Source organism: Panthera onca, chromosome B1 (genome assembly GCF_046562875.1).
Source record: "Panthera onca isolate mPanOnc1 chromosome B1, mPanOnc1 haplotype 2, whole genome shotgun sequence".
Lineage (NCBI taxonomy): Eukaryota > Metazoa > Chordata > Mammalia > Carnivora > Felidae > Panthera > Panthera onca.
The window spans coordinates 161,867,737-161,888,578 of record NC_138342.1 but is presented as its reverse complement, the minus strand read 5'-3'; the positions used below and the strand labels follow the sequence as shown (position 1 = coordinate 161,888,578).

The 20,842-nt window shown below is 33.3% G+C and overlaps 1 protein-coding gene across 4 annotated transcripts in view; it reads right to left on the bottom strand.

Moving 5' to 3' along the window:
* ADAM2 (ADAM metallopeptidase domain 2) overlaps nucleotides 1-20,842 on the bottom strand; it is a 136,229-nt gene that overhangs the window by 101,698 nt on the left and 13,689 nt on the right. For 3 of the 4 annotated variants that reach the window (XR_009615995.3, XM_060653513.3, XM_060653512.3), the window contains exons 4-7: nucleotides 18,075-18,153; nucleotides 7,200-7,276; nucleotides 6,611-6,779; nucleotides 2,039-2,095 (exon numbers count right to left, since the gene is read on the bottom strand). Coding sequence is in view for 3 of the 4 variants with exons in the window: in XM_060653513.3 (XP_060509496.1) it covers nucleotides 2,039-2,095; nucleotides 6,611-6,779; nucleotides 7,200-7,276; nucleotides 18,075-18,153 (382 nt within the window). In the remaining variant the exon portion in view is untranslated. The remainder of the gene's footprint in view (nucleotides 1-2,038; nucleotides 2,096-6,610; nucleotides 6,780-7,199; nucleotides 7,277-18,074; nucleotides 18,154-20,842) is intronic. The other variant, XM_060653516.3, reaches the window with a different exon arrangement.

The window sequence follows — 20,842 nt, the reverse complement described above, 5'->3', positions numbered from 1 at the left end:
AAAAGATGCTCAGCATCATTGATCATCAGGAGACACATCAAAACTGCACTGAAATATCATCTTACACCTATCAGAATGGCTGAAATCAACAACACAAGAAATAACAGGTGTTGGTGAGGATATGGAAAAAGGAGAACCCTCTTGCACTGTAGGTGGAAATACAAACCAGTGTAGCCACTCTGGAAAAAAGTATGGAGATTCCTCAAAAAGTTAAAAATAAAAAACTGTAGGCAATCTAGCAAATGCACCATGAGGTATTTACCCAAAGAATAAAAATAGTAATTCAAAGAGATACATGCATTATCTACAATGGCCAAACTATGGGAACAGCCCAAATGTCCATCAACTGATGAATGACACAATGGAATATCACTTGGCCATAAAAAGGAATGAAATGTTGCTATCTGCAATGATATGATGGAGCTCTCATCGCGCTAAGGAAAATAAGTCAAAGAAAAACAAATACCACACGATTTCACTCATATGTGTAATTTTTGAAACAAACCAAATGAACACAGGGATAAAAAAAGAAAGAGAGAGGCCAAACTATAGAGAAAAAACTGATGGTTACCAGAGTAGAAGTGGGTAGGGAATGGGTTAAATAGGTGATGTGGATTAAGGAGTGAACTTGTGATGAGCATCAGGTGTTGTATGAAGTGTTGAATCACCCTTGAAGTTAATATTACCCTGTATGTTAACTGGAATTTAAATAGAAACTTTATGAAAAGTAAAATAAAGTATACTGAAACAGCTAAGGGAAAAGAACGAACTGAAGGAAATTTTAAAAAAGGAACATGATATATGAAAAAAAATGAGAAAAATAACAAGGATATAGAAATTATTTTAAATTTGAAACAAATTCTGGAGTAGAATAATACAATAAATAAATTGAAAATTAATTAGAAGGGGTCAACAGTAGATTTGCAGAGACATATGAAGTAATCAACAGACTCAAGGGTAGGATAATTGAAATTACTAAGAACCAAAGAGGGGGGTAAAGGGGGACTTATACCACTGTGCAGAATAATATATGAATTGTGGAATCCCTGAAAAAGAATAGAGATTATTTTTGAAGAAACAATGACCAAAAACTTCCCAAATTTGATAAAATACATGAACCTACAAATCCTGGAAGCTCAACAACACTAAGAAGCATAAATCCAAAAACAAACCACAAGACACATTATAATCAAAGACATTGTAATCAAACTGTAAAACCTAAAGACAAATATAGAATACTGAAAGCAGCAAGACAGAAGTAATTAATCACATAGAAGGGATGATAAGATTATCAGTCATTTTCTTCATCAGAAACCTCAGAGGTCAGAAGACATTAGGATAATATATTTAAAGTGTCAAATGCAAAATGGTACAGCCACTCTAGTAGAAATTCTGGCATTTTCTTACAAAATGAAGCAAACTCTTACATATGATCTAGAAATAATACTCCTTGGTATTAACCCAAAGTAGTCATAACTTATGTCCACACAAAAACCTGCACATGGATGTTTTTAGCAGTTTGGTTTATAATTTTGGAAGCTTGGAAGCAACCAAGATATCCTTCAGTATGTGAGTGACTAAATAAACTGTGGTGTATCCAGACAATAGAATTTTATTCAGTGCTGAAAAGAAATGAGCTATTAAGCCAGGAAAAGGCATGCAGCAAAGTTGAAAACATACACTATATGTTTCAATTACATGACACTCTGAAAAAGCAAAACTTTGGGGACAGTAAAAAGGTCAGGCATTGCCAAGCATTAGGGAAATAGAAAAGATAAATAAAAATTATAAATAAAAATTACTAAGAAACTATTCTAAAGGTAGCAATTATTTTTATTTATATTATTTATATAAAATTAAGAATAAGTTTATAGATATTTTATTTTCAATTTACTGATAGTAGTAATTTAAAATACATTAAAGCAGCGATAAAGCAAAAATTGTCATTTATGGTCATTTGTTAAAAATTTATTCCAACTTTTTTATAAACCTTCATTGCTAAAATAAATGGACGTAAAATAAATTAAAATATACTTACCAAATTTTTTTCAACTACAACATGCATTTCTATATACTGAGAGAACTCTGAGAGTGGCTGAAAAAAATCCACAAACTTTACATCAAAATTGAAGAATTACTTAAATATTTTAATATTTACCACTACTTCATGAATTCGATGTCGTAAAATCTGATTTATATATAAAAAATAGAACCAGATAATATAAGCAAAACTTGGCATCACTGAATCATTTTCAGAAATCTTGCCTTTGTCACATCTTTTCTACCTGATCAAATATTTATTTTTTATTTATTTAAAAAAAATGTTTAATCCTTATTTATTTTTGAAAGAGAGACAGAGTGTGAGCAGGGGAGGAGCAGAGAGGGAGGGAGACACAGAATCGAAGCAGGCTCCAGGCCCTCAACTATCAGCACAGAGCCCAACGCGGGGCTCGAACTCAAAAACCATGAGATCATAACCTGAGATGAAGTTGGACGCTCAACCGACTGAGCCACCCAGGCACCCCTACCTGATCAAATATTTAATTCACTCAAGGAAAACTTTCCTCTAATTCCATTGTCCATATTCTCATTGGTACTTGTCTATTCATCTTATTTTCTCTGTTTCTATTTCTCAATTGACTTCCCAATACAAGATGTATGTGTTTAATTAGATTAAAAATCCTATTATACAGTAGTATGTGGTACTATGTTTTTTTTTTCTGTATCCCTAAAAGGTGAGGACACATCTGTGTTTAGAGGAGTGGGATTTCATTTAAAGGATAAAGTTAACTTTTGTATAATTTACCTCAGAAAAATGCTAGCCAATAGAGAATCAAAATAACTAACACTCTTAAATTGGATCATAGAAATCTCAAGATGTATATTCTGGATATGATGTGATCCATGTAGATCATAGTAATTAAATTAGGCATAAATGTGAAGCCTAACGGTGTTTGAAAGCTGGCTTATTTTTATGCGACTCAGATTGTTTCCCAAACATGGGGATACAATAATAATTGTTATAATTACTACCAATAAAATGTTACTTATTTTCATCAGTTTTTATGCAGGAGAAATGCACTGGGGAAAACATGTAAGACAGACATTGCAAGCACTTTAAGACTATAGTGTGGATAACTCAAAATATTTTGTTACTAAAATAGCATATCATCTACATGCACAGGAAAATATTTAGAAGTAGAAAAGGAGGACCAAATTTCAGAAATTGAGGAAAATGTTATCATGCTCATTTTAGTGTGTGCTTTTTCTTCTTTACACTGATATTTAATCCCTTGAAATTTCAAAAGCATTTCGTTTTCATTAAAATGCTTTCCTTAATGCATAAAAAAGAGAATTAAAGAGGAACAACAAATCTGGTATTTAGTGGAGATCAGAAAAGTGACAGTTATATGAATTTAAAGGGAAAAAAAAGTTGAGAAAGGTCAGAAAGACACATTTAAAGATGATTGACTACTCACTTTAAATTCCCCCTCACCTTAAAATTCTCTTTCTTGGCCCAAGTCTTGGAGATTTAAGGGTTTCATTTTAAAAATGCAAGTGAAATCCCCTTATTGTCTAACTGGTTTCTTACTATTACTTCCAAAATTAAGCACCAAATATTGCAAAGAAGTTTTGCTTATAGAACTTTATCATTTTATTAAAGTCCCTAAACAAGAAATGACACTACCTTACCTGAGGATAAAAGTAAACATTTAAATTATTTGAGAGAAATAATACATTAATGGATTGAGTGATTAAAATCTATTTCTTTGTTTTAAGGAAAATAAGTGTTGGCTAACATTCACTGAAATAATCCTTGATCACTGTCTTCTTTGAGATTGAAATTGGTTATATTTAGTTAACAAGAATTTATTTACTCATTTATGGAACAATAAGCTTTCATGCAGAAAAAAATACATAGTCCGTTCTGGCCAAATAAAAGTTTAATACAAAGTTGCATAAATTAATGCCAGGAATTGTTATGTGTTGGAAAAGTTGATAGCTTTGAAAGCAGATAACTTGATTTCAAAAGACCTCTAAAGTTATTTTATTTGATAAGAGAAAGTAGCCATATACAGAGACAAATTTCTTAGTTATGTGTTACATAAAGATGATTCCAACTGCAGGAAAGTTTGCTTTGGTCAAGTAAATACTAGAGAATTGGATCTAAGCAAGAAAATCACATAACACCTCCAGATGATCCAATTCCAATATAGATGGATTAAAGGTTTAAGTTTAAAAGATATCAAAGGTCATTGGTATGAATATTCAGGGAGGGAGAAGGGACATGAAGATAAAATTTGAGAGATAGATACAAACTTACAAACTTACTTAGATATATAGATGATAGATATACATAAATAAGTAGATAGATAATGTGTGTTTGTGTATTTTAACTTGAGTGATCATTAAGTCCAATATGGGATAACTCAGGAAGAAATTTAGAAAGAAAGTGGGAGATCTGTAAATTACAGCAGACAAATCTATGGAAAGGTATATGACAAATAAAAATCTGAAACCTAACAAAGGAAATATCAGTACCTAGAATGTGAGTATATCTATAAGGAAAAGTCAGAAAACATGGGATAGAATGAAAAACAGGAGAGTTTTTTCAGAGAGTAAAGTGAGTCATAAATTACAGGGATTTTTTTTATTGTATTTCACCATTAATATCATACTTAATGGCAATAGACTGAATCCTTTCCTCCTAAGATTGGAACAAGACAAGGATATCTTTTCTCACCTATTCAACATTATACTTGAGGTGTTAACTAGGGCAGTTAGGCAATGAAAAATAAATGAAAGGTATCCTAATTGCAAAGGAAGAACATAAACTGTCTTTATTGAAGATAACATAACCTTATACATAGAAAACTACAAAAACCTCAATAAGATAAGAAACCAATAAACAATTTAAACAAGTTTGCAGGATACAAAATCAGTATATATAAATCAACAATTTCCAAACACTAATAGTTAGAAACATAACTTTGAAATAAAAATTAAAATTTCAATAATATTTAAATAAAAAATGTAGAAATAAACTTAACAAAAATAGTTTTGATGACAACTTAGAAACTGAACTATACAAAACATTGCAAAAAGAAATTAAAAAACAAAAAGCTATTCAGTGTTCACAGATAGAGTCAGTATTATTAAATGGCAATATTTCCCAGGGCAATCTACAAAATCAACATAACACCATCTGGTTCTTTAAAGGAATTGAAAATAAAATTTAAAATGTATTTGGAAATGAATACTACCCTGAATAGCCGAAACAATCTCATAAAAGAACATCTCTGAAGAGTGTACACTTACTAATTCCAAAACATACTTCAAAGATATAGTGGTTAAACAAATAAAAGTGTGGTTCTAGCATAAGAATAGACATAAAGATAAAACGTAATTGCAGTGCAGAAATAGTCCCAAACATTTATGGTCAACTGATCTTTGGCAAGGCGGTGGGGGGGGGGGGGGGGGGGAGGGAAGCCATGAAAATTCAGTGGACCAAAGATTAGTTTTTTTAAAGAAAAAGAATTGGAAAAACTAGATTTCAAATAAAAAATGATGAATTTAGAACACTACCTCACTCCGGACAAAAATTAAATTATATTGGATTATAAATTAAAATGCAAGAAATTAATAAATGTTTTAGAAGAAATATAATAATGAATTTTCTAACTCTGGTATGATGGTTAATTTTATCTGTCAACTTGATTGGGCCATAATACACTGATTTGTAGTTAAACATTATTCTGGATGTTTCTGTGAATGTGATTTCAGATGAGATAAACATTCATAATGGTGGACTTTGAGTAAAACAGACTACGCTCCATAATGGGTAGACCTGATACAATCACACACACATAAACATATATAGGCATCTTGTTGGTTATGTTTGTCTGAAGAAATATATGCCCTGAAAGAGACCCTTAACTACTGTATTTGCAGAGCTGAGAGTGTTGAAAACCAAACTCATAATCTCATTTATATGAATGGATGAATTATAACACAAATTGAATGTTCAATCTTACAGGTGTCTACTGTTAAAGTGTGCACATTAATTGGGAAGCAATGAGATTCTGAAAATTGGAAAAAAGACATATAGCAAGATTCTGACAAAGCTAGGAGTCACTGATCCCTTAAATCCTGATGAGTCTTCTTTGCCAGTAGAAGCAGCCTCTCTATCCCTGCATAGGAAGATTAACCTTGTCTTTCTTGAGGAAAATGTAATTGCCTCTCCTGAGGCCATTGCCTTAAAAGATGCTGGTGATTCTCCTCAGGACTCTAGGTATATATCTTCAATATTTATGTGAATTTCTTTATATGTTATTTATATCAACATTTTGACATAATAAATATGGAGAAAGGAGTGCATCTGCAGACAATAAAGGTCCAGATCCCAAGAAAAATTGCTACTAACAGTGGAAAATGCCTGTTTGGAGTTCTAGAGAATTGAATGACTAGTTTTGAGGCTTACAATATAAGTCATGAAGTTTCTGGTACATCTACCTATAATGTATATTAATGTAAATAATTTGTGCATTAGAAAAATATAGTTTATATTGTTGCATAGCAATAATCATAGTTTACTCAATTAATCACCTACCTCTATACTTTGTATTTTATAGGGCATTTCTCTTGATTCAATACCCTTCTCAGCATATAAAGAAACACCTTTATGCTTATGTTTTACTTCATAAATCACGTGTTCAAAACCTATTGAAGGCTCCAAGGGCTCAATCCCATAACTCACATTTTCAAACTGTAGTAAACCCCTACAAATTCCAAAAATAAGTAAATAAATAAAATAATGCATTTTTAAAGTCAATAAAATAAATAACAAAATTATACTGGAACAGTTTTTTTTTAACAGTATGTAGATTATTTTGAGTCTTGGTCTTAGATGGTAAAGTAGGAAAAAGTTACTGAATATCCACAAACTTACTGAATGGCACAGAATAGTAACATTATTGATATTCATCTAGCAATTAATATTTCATAGTCTATAAATATCTCAAAAATATTAATTCAGGATTGGGTAGGAGATACTACAAGAATTTCCATACTGTGCTTTTCCACTGACAATTTCCCACAATAAGTCATGCCTCATTTTAGAACCCCTGAATATAATTTTAAAAATTTAAAAACTTTAAGACAATATTATACTTTGTAATTATCAAATTATATAACACAACCTGAGTCCAGCACATGTGCTAATGGTCACCATAGAATTTGGATAACCTTCAATAAACCCTCGGTAGTAGCAAAAATTCTGAAAAATAAAGATAAAATACGTAGACCTCTATTAGAATAATTCACGTTAAAGGAACTATTTTCAAATATTTAAAACATATATGTTTATTTGTGTGTATGTGTCAAATATTGTTTCCAAAACAGATTTATAAGATTATTAAATAAGCATTTGGCTCAACTGAACAAAAAGTTCCCAAGTTCAAAGAGAATTAAGTACACTTCCATATTTTTCCTGTTATAAATTAAACCTAACATTTGTAGTCATTAGGATCAAAGTAAAATAATAAAAAATTTATTTTTTCACCCTCTTGACTTAAGTTTGCAAGATAGAGGTAAAAAAAATAAATCCAAAAGAGCATTTTTTTCTTTTCAAAATTACTTGAGTGTAATGGCAGAACAGCTTGCATTAACTCTGTCACTAATAGGGGCGCCTGGGTGGCTCGGTTGGTTACACGTCCGACTTCGGCTCAGGTCATGACCTCATGGTCTGTGAGTTGGAGCCCCGCGTGGGGCTCTGTGCTGACAGCTCAGAGCCTGGAGCCTGTTTCAGATTCTGTGTCTCCCTCTCTCTCTGCCCCTCCCCTGTTCATGCTCTGCCTCTATCTGTCTCAAAAATAAATAAACGTTAAAAAAAATTAAAAAAAAAAAGAAAAAAAACCTCTCTCACTAATAACAAATATAAACTTCGGAAAAATAATGTTTTAACTACATCTACGAAGGCAGGCAGGTAAAGGTGGGAGCAGGGAATCCACACTAGAAAGAAGAAAACTGCATTTTCTGATATTTGCATTTGTGTGTGTTTTCACCTGAGAGCACTCCCCAACACAGGGCAGTGTAAAGTAGCTAATGTTCCAACAACAACAACAACAATAACAAATTACTGACCAGATTTGACAGTTTCTAAAAACTGGGATGTGATATATTCAGGGAAGGAGGAGGCAGAGTGAGGTCTTAAAACAGGGTGCTATTAACCAACTTCAGTGTAGGTTATTTACTTACATCTAAATTGAGACTATATGAAAGAAATCTCAAGTAGTTTAGCAGAAACTAAGACCAGAAAAACTGGAAGAACTAAGGAGAGATTTTTGGCTGTCTCCAAACACAAGAGAGTAGAGGTTGGAAACTCACTCCAGTCAATTGTCTGAGAGAGCGAGAATTAAGAAAGTCACAAGCTCCACAATGTATCATTGAATATAGCCAAGGTATGATTTTAAAATATTGTGTATGTAAACAAAAGAAAAATGTGCTCCATAGTTATGAGAAAATTCCAAAAGAGAACTGACCCTGAAACAACCAAGCATTTTGCAATTATTTTTAAAATAAAGGAATTACAACAGATATTAAAAATGTGATCAAGAATATAGAGGAAAATTTGGACACAATAAGGAGATTCAGCAGAGAAATACAGGTTATAAAAATGCCAGGTCTAAATTTTAGAACAAAAAATATATTTAAAATGAAATATACCAGGTAGAACTTAATGCACATTGGAGAGGCAAGAGAAAAGGTTTAAAAAATACTTAGAATATGGACCTGTAGAAGTGATCAAATATGAGAGAAAGCTGAGAAAAAAAGCTTTAAAAATTAAATATAGTTGCAGCAACCAGTGGGACAATGTATCTAACATATGTTTAATTGGAGTCCCAGAGAAATGGGAAGAAACAATAGGTACAAAAACAGTTGAAAAGATAATGACTAAAGTTTCCCTAAATTTAGTGAAAAACTGCAATTATAGACAAAGACACTAAATATACAAATGGACAAAGGCTAGACCATATATAAAAATAGAAATGTGTCACACAACCCTCTGTAATCTGTCCAGGAAATAAACCCCCAGTTTGGCAAGAAATAGCCCAGAAAGCCAGCCTGCTGCAAGTCAGACTTTGTGGGAAGGCACCTTGCTATCTCCAGTAATAATCCAGGAAGCTAAACAATAACTTATGTAACAGTCACCCCCAAATGGCCAGGACTTGATTAACAACTGTCAGCTTACCTAATTTTTGTCTCTCCTTCCAATTTAGGACCAACCAGAGAGAGTCAAATATGCACTCCTAAACATAAAACATAAAATGTTTCAACACTACTAGTTAGTTCACCTACAGCTTTCTCATGCCAACAATAAGGGCATACCTGAGCTTTCCCTTTGTTCCACCATATAAACCTTTCCCACTTTCCTGCCTGCCTTTGAGTGTCTGCCAAAACTCAAGTGATGGTAGCTGTATACCAAAGTATGACTACTTGGAATAAGTAGACTTTGCTTGTTCTCATTTGTTTGATTTTTGTTTATTTCCACAAGATCTAAGGAACTCATTACAGTGAAATAAAACAAGCCATAGAAACTACTTGTGAAAGTGACCAGATAGTGGAATAAACAGAAAAACTTCAAAGTAGACATCATAATTATGTTCAAAGAATTTTTGAAGGAAACCATGGTTTAAAAAATAGAAGTATGAGGAGCACCTGGATGGCTCACTCAGTTGAGCATCTGACTTTGGTTCAGGTCATGATGTCACAGTTCATGAGTTCAAGCCCTAAATCAGGCTGATTGCTGTCAGTGCAGATCCCATTTCAGAACTCGCTTCAGATCCTCAGTCCCTCTCTCTGCCCCTCCCCTGCTTGTGTTCTCTCAAAAATAAAAAGCATTTTAAAAATAAAAAATGTAAATATGAAAAAATAGAAGTATTATGACAATATCATATCAAATAGAGACTATCAATAAAAGGTAGAGATTGCCAAGGTAAGAATGGTAAAAACAAGACACAACTATAATATATCGACAGGTACCATGCTTTAAATGCAAAGGTACAAACAGATGGGGAATAAAAGAATGAAAAAAGATGTATCATGCAAATAGCAACTAAAAGCAAATCTCAGTGACTATACTAATATCATACAGAATAGGCTTTAAAACAAAAAATTGTTACTGGAAATAAAGAACAACATTTTATAATAATAAAAGGTTCAATTCAACAGGAAGATATAACACTTGTAAACATACTTGCATGAAATAACAGAACACCAAAATGCACAAAGCAAAAATAGATAAAAATGAAGGGAGAAATAGACAATTCAACAATTGTAGTTGGGTATTTCTTTTCTTTTTCTATCCCACTTCCAACAATGGATAGAACAACTAGGCAGATCAACAAGGAAATACAAAGCTTGAAAACACCATAAACCAACTAAACCTAACAGACATTTGTAAAACTCTCCACTAAACAACAACATAATATACATTCTTCTGATGTACACATGGAACATTTTATAGGCTAGACCATATGCTAGGCCATAAAAAAGTCTCAATTAACTTAAAAGTTTACAAAAAATAAAAGTATGCTTTTTGGTAACAATAGCATGAAATTAGAAATCATTTGCCAAAAATTTGGGAAAACTAACAAATATGTGGAAATTAAATATCACATTCTTAAATAACTTATATGGGTCATAAAAGGAATAAACATGAACCCAGAGAATACTTTAAATTAAAATGAAGACACGCCATAATAAAAAGTAGCTAAATAAGTGATAAATTTATATCTATAAATGCATATATTAAGAAAGAAGAAGGATCTCAAATTGATATCCTAACCATCCGCCTAGGACACTGGGGTGGGGGGGCGGGTGGGAAGAAACTAAACCTAAATTGAACAGAAGAAAGGAAATAACAAAGATTAGAGTGAAATAAAATAAATAAGAATAGATAAAAAATAAAATATATCAATCAAACCAAAAACAGACTCTTTAAAAAGATAAACAAAATTGACAAACCTGTATAGCAGCCTTGTTTTTGATACAGAAACATTTCGCAGCAAAGTGCAACAATGGATTTATGTACTTGGATTTAGCATATACTTTACTGTATAGCTCTATCAGTTGAAAGCAGTTAGTCTAGTTGGAAGATACACATTTATGCTTTCCATCTCAGTAACTTTAACTCTAAACCGTTGGCAGGAAATTGGTCTAACAAAGGGACATAATAATAGTTCCACTAATTTGGAAGATGAAACTTCCAAATGGATACGTTGAAATTCTTATGCCACTAAACATAGGCTCATCTAGTGGCTGGAGTGACTGACTCTGAATACCAAAAGAAAATTGGTTGCTTTTACCAAGGAAAGCAAGAAGGGCTATGTCTTGAACCTAGCTGATTATTATAGCAACCAAAAGAGAGTATAATTAAAGATGCAGATCCTTTCAGAATAAATATTTGTTCTTTTCAGTTTGTAAATATCCTTAGCAAGCTAAGGTTCTGGGTGAAAGCCATGGGAACAGGGAATAGGTAGTGGGGGGGGGGGGGGGGAAGCTATAGATAGCAATCATGACTTACTAATGAAGACAATAGTGATTTTGCATACTTTCTCTTTGCTTCCTATATGTATGCAATGTGTTTATTTGTGTATGCTAACCACTTTCTTTTTCTTTTTCCTTCTTCCTATTAGTTTACCTACAAGTTGTTGGAAGTTAACTTTATAATTTAATCTCTAGTTAACGTAGTATTCATTGGGACTGTAACTGAATTTGAGGAGAAATTAATATAGCTAGCAATGGACATGATGGCTCTTGTGATTATGTGTCTCCTCAATTGGGAGCAAAGGTGAGAATTTCTTCATTTGTAAAAAGGGTGGCTGAATCTTGTTAAGTAGAAACACAGGGTAATTTTATTTTACCAGAGTTTAAATGTGTGCAAATGAAAGCTGAACAATCAAAGTTGTAGACTTAGTCCATTATTGATGCATTGGCACCCAGCTTCTAAGAAATCTTTTACCTGCTTTGCGCAAATGAATCTAGGCCCATAAATTATTCCTTTGCCAAATGGTACTAAAGTTTTCCCAGTAGAAGGTGCTGGAGAGCATGAGAAGAGAGCTTTGTTTCCCAATTCCAGGGGGCTAGTTTGGAAGGCTCCTGAACAGTGTGCAGCTAATTGCACCAGCAGGGTCCTTCAGTGCCTGATGATTCTTCAGTCCACAGATCTTTGAGTGCGTGGTGGTCACTAGCACCCATTAGCCAGTAGTTTCCTCCTATAATTCAGGTCCCTCTCCTTTCATAGCAGAGTGGCTTTCTGAGATACCTCTTTGTGAACAGCTTTCCTGACTAAGCAGATTTTCAGAAAGTTCCAAAGAGAAATTTTACAGCAATACCTGTTGGTACAGCACCATAGTGACTTCCTGCTGTCTATCAGACATCCATTTCTGCACCCCTTCTAACAAGGTTGGGATCTCAACCCTGGATGATGAGACTGTCTTCTTCATCCCAGTACTAGATCTGCTGGATGCTTCTTTTATCTGGTATTCCTGGTTTTTAGAGATCTCTTTACTTCTTATTTTTTATTCTAGTCCCCATTACAGTTGGTAATTCTTTATGTTAAACTTTCCTTGTCCACATTACTATATGGTTTATTTACATTAATTAAACATAAACTAAAACAGTGTCATGCCTTATTTTTAAAAAAATATTTCATTGGTGTCTCACCTTAATGGATTACTTTGAGTTTTTTATTGTAGACCCATGTACAGTTTCATCTGTACAAATCATACTTTACAAGATCAAGATAAAATACCTGTATCTTTCCATGTGCTTTCATCTACTTCCTTCCAAAAGTGGTTTATATGATTCAGATTGATAACATTTCTAATTCTTTGGAATAAGCAGTAAATTATATTGACCTTATAAATAGGTTAATTGGAAAAGTTGTAAATCAATAAATAAAAAATCATTTTTAACTCAGCATAGAATAAAATTTTCATTTTAGGAATCAAAATGCTCATTTTTATTATTCTTATGGTTTGATTTCCTTGTTCAGTTTTTCCTGTTTTATCATTGTCATTTCTTGCACTGCTTTCTTCCATTTCAATGTTCTCTTTGCACTAAAAAGAATGTATACACTGTTGCTATTGTGTGTCATCTCCTACAAATGTTGACTAAATCAATTTTATGGCCAGTTCCACTCAAGTTTCCAACATATTTCCTGAGTTTTCTGCTTCATCTATCAATTATTGAGAGAAGAATGCTTAAATAAATTATTTTAACAATTTATCTATTTGTCCTTTCACTTCTGTCAATTTCTACCTCATGTAATTTGAGGTCTGTTGTTATGTGCATACACATTTTGAATTGTTATGCTCTCCTAGTGACTTTACTTTTAATCATAATGAATATCTATTTGTTGTAGAGAGATTGTAAAGTCCACGACAATGATGAATGGCTTACACTTGTAAGTTCTAGGCACTGGGAACAAATTCTTTCTATGTCTAATGGGATGATTTGTTCTTTTGTAGATAAGTCTGTATTTACCAAGATAATATTTACCAAGGTAATATACCAAGATAATATGACTTTTAGGAATGAAAATCATTTGTAGACTTCATTAAAAACAAATTTGCTGGGGCTCCTGGGTGGCTCATTTGGTTAAGCTCCCAACTCTTGGGTTCAGTTCAGGTCATGATCTCAGTTTCATGAGTTTGAGTCCCACGTCCAGGCTCTGTGCCGACAGCTCAGAGCCTGCTTGGGATTCTCCCTCTCTCCCTCGCTCTATGCCCTGCCTCCACTCAGCTGTCTCTGTCTCTCTCAAAATAAATCAATACACTTAAAAAAAAAAATTGCCCGCTTTTAACCTAATTTTATAAACTTTCCCAATTTTTCTTCCACTGGAAATAGGCCTGCGGCTTTGGCAAATGTAAGTTATCTACATGGAACCATATATTCATTGTATTTGAAGCCAACATTAACAACTTATTACATGCAGGTTATCAATAAAACATTCTTTGATTTACTTTTTAAATTACACATTTATCTCTCATGGTGACTCCTAGGAAGTAGGAAGTAGAGTTAGGTGTCAGGTATATATATATATATATATATATATATATATATATATATATATTTGACAGCATGGAGATTTATGTATTTCTTTTTTTTTTTTTTTTTTTAAATTTTTTCCCAACGTTTTTTATTTATTTTTGGGACAGAGAGAGACAGAGCATGAACGGGGGAGGGGCAGAGAGAGAGGGAGACACAGAATCGGAAACAGGCTCCAGGCTCCGAGCCATCAGCCCAGAGCCTGACGCGGGGCTCGAACTCACGGACCGCGAGATCGTGACCTGGCTGAAGTCGGACGCTTAACCGACTGCGCCACCCAGGCGCCCCAGATTTATGTATTTCTATACTTTACTCCATAGATGACTCACATATATTTGCCTAATGTATTAAGCAAAATTTAAAGCAACTCACCATATGTATTATTTCTTCTGTTAAAAGCTAGTCTAAATAAAAATGCTTTAATTTCAAAGTACTGGTTGATTCACTACACAGAAGTCAGGAAAACGGAAAAAATAAAAAGGAATTGGTAGGGCAGTGCAAAGGAAAAAATAAAACAGCATTTGAGACATGGGTAATCCCTGCAATTCTATACATACTTATCAAATCTTTTTATGAATTATAAATTCATTGTAGACATTATAATTATAGAATACAGACATTAAATGAAGTTCCAAGTGTTCAAAGTACATCAAAATTTAATATATTCTTAAATGTACATGAAATTCCATGTGTATTTATTTGGTCCTTGAACATTAAACATTAGACAAGTCTTTGGATTCTCCTTCTCTTCCAAGATTTACCTTTCCTGATTCAACTCATGTTTTTCATTTTAAGTATTTCACGATATAGTGCTACATGTACATAAGCACATACATATACATCATCATGAAATAATAGCTTAAAAACATCACAAACATTTTTGGTTTGGTTAACCATCTGTGTAATAGAGCTAACTTGAGACACATTGTAAGAAGAAAGTTAGGGGTCCCCAGAAAGAAAGATGAGACGTAGTTTTTGAGACACAAGAGAAGTCAGTTTAGGCCACAGCTATTTTCTGTGATCAATGCTTTACCAGCTCTATTTGCCCAAGCACACTTCTCCTAGATCTTCTTAGGAGGTATCAGAATCACAAAACAATGCAAAAAACTCAGTAGTTCAGGGTTTTAAGGGAACAAAGGGAATGAAAAAAACTAACAGTCTCTACCAGGTCAGGAAACAGCCTAATCATATCAGAGACGTGAATCTGTGGTACCTGCTACTTTGATGAATTCCTGGATCAGTTGTAGCAGGTTTTTGGTGGAATCTTTTGGGTTTTCTATATACAGTATCATGTTGTCTGCAAAGAGTTAAAGTTTGACTTCCTCCTTGCTGATTTCGATGACTTTTATTCCTTTATGTTGTCTGATTGCTGAGGCTAGGATTTCCAATACTATGTTGAATAACAGTGGCAAGAATGTACATCCCTATATTTTCCTGACCTTAGGAGGAAAGCTCCCAGTTTTTCCCCATTGAGGATGATATTAGTGGTGGGTCTCTTGTATATGGCTTTTATGATCTTGAGGTACTACCCTTCTATCCCTACTTTCTTGAGGGTTTTTATCAAGAAAGAATGTTGTATTTTGCTGAATGCTTTCTCTGCATCTATTGAGAGGATCATGTGGTCCTTGTCCTTCTTTCATTAATATGATGTATCACATTAATTGATTTGCAGATATTGAACCAGTCTTGCATCCTAGGTTTAAATCCCACTTGATTGTGGTAAATAATTTTTTTAATGCATTGTTCAATCCAGTTGGCTAGTATCTTGCTCATAATTTTTGCATCCATATTCATCGGGGAAATTGGTCTGTAGTTCTTTTTAGTGGGGTCTTTGTCTGGTTTTGGAATCAAGGTAATGTTGGCCTCATAGGATGAGTTTGGAAGTTCTCCTTCCATTTCTGTTTTTTGGAACAACGTCAAAAGAACAGGTGTTAGCTCCTCTGTAAACGTTTGGTAGAATTCCCCTGAAAAGCCATCTGGCCCTGGACTCTTATTTTTGGGGAGGTCTTTATAACTAATTCAATTTCTTTGCTAGTAATCGGTCTGTTCAAATTTTCTATTTCTCCCTGTTTCAACGACATGCAGAAGAATGAAACCAGACCACATTCTTACACCATTCACAAAAATAAACTCAAAATGGATGAAAGATCTAAACACAAGACTGGAAGCCATCAAAATCTTAGAGGAAAAAGCAGGCAAAAACCTCTTTGACTTTGGCCGCAACAAGGTCTTACTTAACACATCTCTGGAGACAAGATAAACAAAAGCAAAAATGAACAACTGGGACCTCATTAAGATAAAAACTTCTGCACAGTGAAGGAAAAAATCAGCAAAACTAAAAGGCAACCAATAGAAATGGGAGAAGATATTTGCAAATAACAAATCAGATAAAGGGTTAGTATCCAAAATCTATAAAGAACTTATCAAACTCAACACCCAAAAAGCAAATAATGCAGTGAAGAAATGGGCAAAAGATATAAATAGACACTTTTCCAAAGAAGACATTCAGATGGCCAACAGACACATGAAAAAAATGCTCAACATTGCTTATCATCAGGGAAGTACAAATCAAAACCACAATGAGATACCACCTCACACCACTCATAATGGCTAAAATTAACAACTCAGGCAACAACAGATGTTGGCAAGGATGTGGAGAAAGGGAAACTCTTTTGCACTGCTGGTGGGATGCAAACTGGTGCAACCACTCTGGAAAACAGTATGGAGGTTCCTCAGAAAAATTAAAAATAGAACTACCCTACAACCCAGCAATTACATTACTAGGTATTTATCCAAAGGAGACAAAAACGTTGATTCAAAGGGGCACATACACCCCAATGTTTATAGCAGCACTATCAACAGTAGTCAAATTATGGAAAGAGCCTAAATGTCCATCAATGGATGAATGGATAAAGAAGATGTGGTATATATATGATGGAATATTACTCAGTGATTAAAAGAATGGAATATTACTTGGCAATCATAAAGAATGAAATCTTGCGATTTGCTACAATGTGGATGGAACTAGAGGATATTATGCTAAGAAAAATTAGTCAGAGAAAGACAAATATCCTATGACTTCACTCATATGTTGAATTTAAGAACCACAACAGATGAACCTCGGGAAAGGGAAATAAAAATAAGATACAAACAAAGAGGGAGACAAACCATAAAAGATTCTTAAATACAGAGAACAAACTGAGGGTTGCTTGAGGGGAGGTGGATGGGAAATGGGCTAAATGGGTGATGGGCATTAAGGAGGGCACTTTTTGGGATGAGCACTGGGTGTTATTTCTAAGTGATGAATCACTACATTCTACTCCTGAAATAATTATTACACTATATGCTAACTAACTTTGATTTAAATAAAGTTTAAAAAATAAAATAAATAAGCAAGACCCTGCAGTCTTTACTCAAGTTAAGAGACAAAGCCCCCATCCACTTTATACTGGCTCTCTGAGCATGCCCATAGCCCCTTTCTCTTGTCCATCACTTACTTCTGTTTCATTATAATGTGAAAATCTCCACCCTATGAGGAGCACAACCTTCATTAACATAGCATAAAATGCGTGTATAAGGCATGTCTTCTCAGGACGCCTGCACAACATTATGCCCGCCTTTAGATGTGATGGCAAAGCTCCCCTTTCTGAATAGTCATCCTAAATCCTAAATAAAAAGAAACTGCTCACTCCTGCTTGGGCTTTGGAAGCTAGTCTTTGTGATTTTATTTGTTGCAAATAAAGTTTGCCTTGTGTGACATCACCACCTGGTATAGTCTCTATCTGTAACTCATCAAGGAGCAAACTCATGCTAGTTCAGTTACAGCATCATCAAAAGTAAATGGTTAAATTTATTTTAAAACAAAACATAACTCCAACCCTTTGTTTTCTGACATGTGAACCCTAAGTAAGGTGATCGTAGAAAGTCACATAATAAAGGTAAACAGACAGTAGAAGTAATACCTGAAACTGTTGTTCAAGAGGCTTCATACTTCCTGTGCCATTATAACCATAAACTCTAAAATTATGAGGTAAAAAAGCCCTGTAAGATAAAGATATAAAGTATTTAATGGGAAATTTGTTTCCTAAGCTCCTATTTTGATATGTATTCCATTGTATTCATTATAGACAGGTAGGTAAACAGAGGGTAGAAATAGAGATTCCTGAAAACAGGAAGATATGTTCTAATTTTACTCAAAAACCCTGGTGTCCAGACCTTTCTTTACTCACCTTACTGTCACACTGTCCTCTAGGCTGTTTTTAATTTTTTTTAATATTTATTAATTTTTGAGAGACAGAGAGAGACAGCGTGTGTGAGCAGGGGAGGGGCAGAGAGAGAGGGAGACACAGAATCTGAAGCATGCTACAGGTCCGAGCTGTCAGCACAGAGCCTGACACCAGGCTCAAACCACGAACCATGAGATCATGACCTGAGCCAAAGTCGGATGCTTAACCGACTGAGCCACCCAAGTGCCCCCTCTAGGCTGTTTTTTAAAACACGATAGGCAAGTTTTGTCTCAGGGTATTTGTACTAGTTGTTGCCCCTTCCTGGGATATTCTTCAATATAGCTCATTGTCTCATCTATTTCAAGTGTTTGCTTACATATTCACTTAGTGAGGCTTATCTTGGCAAGTTTATTTCTTAAATGCCCTTTCCTAGTATCAAAACATAGGATTTCCAAACAATACTTCTAACTTTGCTCTTTATTTTTGCTTACGCATTTGTCACCTTCTAACATTAATCCTAATCCACTCATTTCTTATATCATTATTAGTTTCATTTGATAACAATATAAGCAGATTCTTGTCAATTTGGTTTACCAGTTCATCTGAAGCACTTAGAAGAATATCTGTAAAATAGCAAATGGTCAGTAAATAGTGAATTAATGTGACAAGAATTCAACAAATTAGATGGAGATCTCGAATTTCAATATATTATTTGTAAATGTGGGAAGAATATGCCCTATAAAGACAAACAGTAAATGTAGATATCCCATTTTTATTTTCCTAATAAGTATAATATAAAGATTTTTGACTGCCATAGCAGTCTGGATTTGTTGAAGTAAAAGTTCAAGGAGCCAAACCACTGACAAACAGAGCAAAATTTTTCGCATTTTTGTCATACCAAAAAAGACCCACAGTGGGGTGGGGCTCCAGGAAACACATAAATTCTGAGTTGAAAGGAAAAAAAAAGCTACATGTCCATGTTTGGTCAAGGAGAAAGCTACTGGGATGTCTAGAAACAGGCAGAACCCCTCGTGTCAGGTACTCCTAGAATGAAAGTACTGAGTTTTTGAAGTGTATCAAATACATAGCTTCTCTTCCTGTAAAATCTTTTGCCAATGTTTGAAATTGTGTGGAGTGGTCAAAGAGCTAAACTTAAAGTCTCTGAAAATAAAATCAAATATATATATTTTTAAATCAATGATACAGAATCAATAAGCTCTATTTAATTCAAGCATGATAAAAGCAAAGAAAAATCACATCTGATGTTTTTAAGGACTAATGAAAACTAAAATAAAACCTTCAAAGTATTAAGAGGAAAAGAAAAAAAAAAGATGTTACCTTTAAAGAAACAGCAATATGATTGACAACTACCTTGTCAATAAATATGAAGAAAGTCAGAAGATAACAGAATGACAGTTTTTAAAGGCTAAAGTCATTTTTAAAATGTCATCCTAGAATTTATTCCAGCAAAAAAAAAAATTTTAAGAGTAAGTTTAGGTAAAAATTTAACACTGAAATAAACCAATATAATTAAAAACCAGCAGACTTGCAACAAAACTATGGAGAATTCCTGAGATATAGAAATTAAGTGCACATAGAAATGGAAATGTCGGAATAAATGAAGAGCAAATTTGTGAGTAAATTTGTGATTAAATATAAAAGAATATTGACTGTGCAAAAAATAATTATAATATCTCATTGGGGTTTAAAAGTATGGAGGATTATAATATCTGAAAAAATAATGAAAAAATAGAAGAAGGAAGATGGAATTGAAAGGTTTAATGATCTGACAATATAGGGTAACTGATAAAAGTAATAATACATATTAAATTCAATAACTCAGAGATTAATATGTTAATCTAGAGAAACAAATGAAAGAATAGAAAAAGAATGTATAACAAAGAATTTAATTGAGGGGAAACGGTATGAAATGGTAGATTCATTAAAATGAACACAAAAGAAAAAAGAATATAAAATAAAATGCACAAAAGAAAAATAATACAATTATTTCAAAAACTAAATGGAAAATCAAAGGATCAGGAAAAGCAAGGACATCTTAAAACTGTTGAACAAGGCTGGACATCAAGAACTATTATAAAGCCATTGTAATTAGTATGGTATGGTATCTCTATAGACAAATAATGCTCAAGAATAAACATATAAACTAGCAGAAGAGAAAAAAGGTATCAATAAAGAGACCCTCCTCATAAATAGTCATTTGATTTATGACATTGATTACATTATAGTACAGTGAAGAGAGGTTGTGTTTTCTTCTCAATGGCCTTTTCTGATTCCATAGGATACTAATATGAAAAATAATTAAGTCTTCACCTTTATGTTCACAAAACACATAAATATCAATTCTGGATGAATTTAGAGTTAACTCTGAAAATGAAAACAATAAAAACCATTGAAAGAAAATAGTAGCTTGGATATGACTGTATGTAAACAATGATTTCTTTTAAAATATGAAAAGAATAATACCTACAAAGTAAAAGATGATA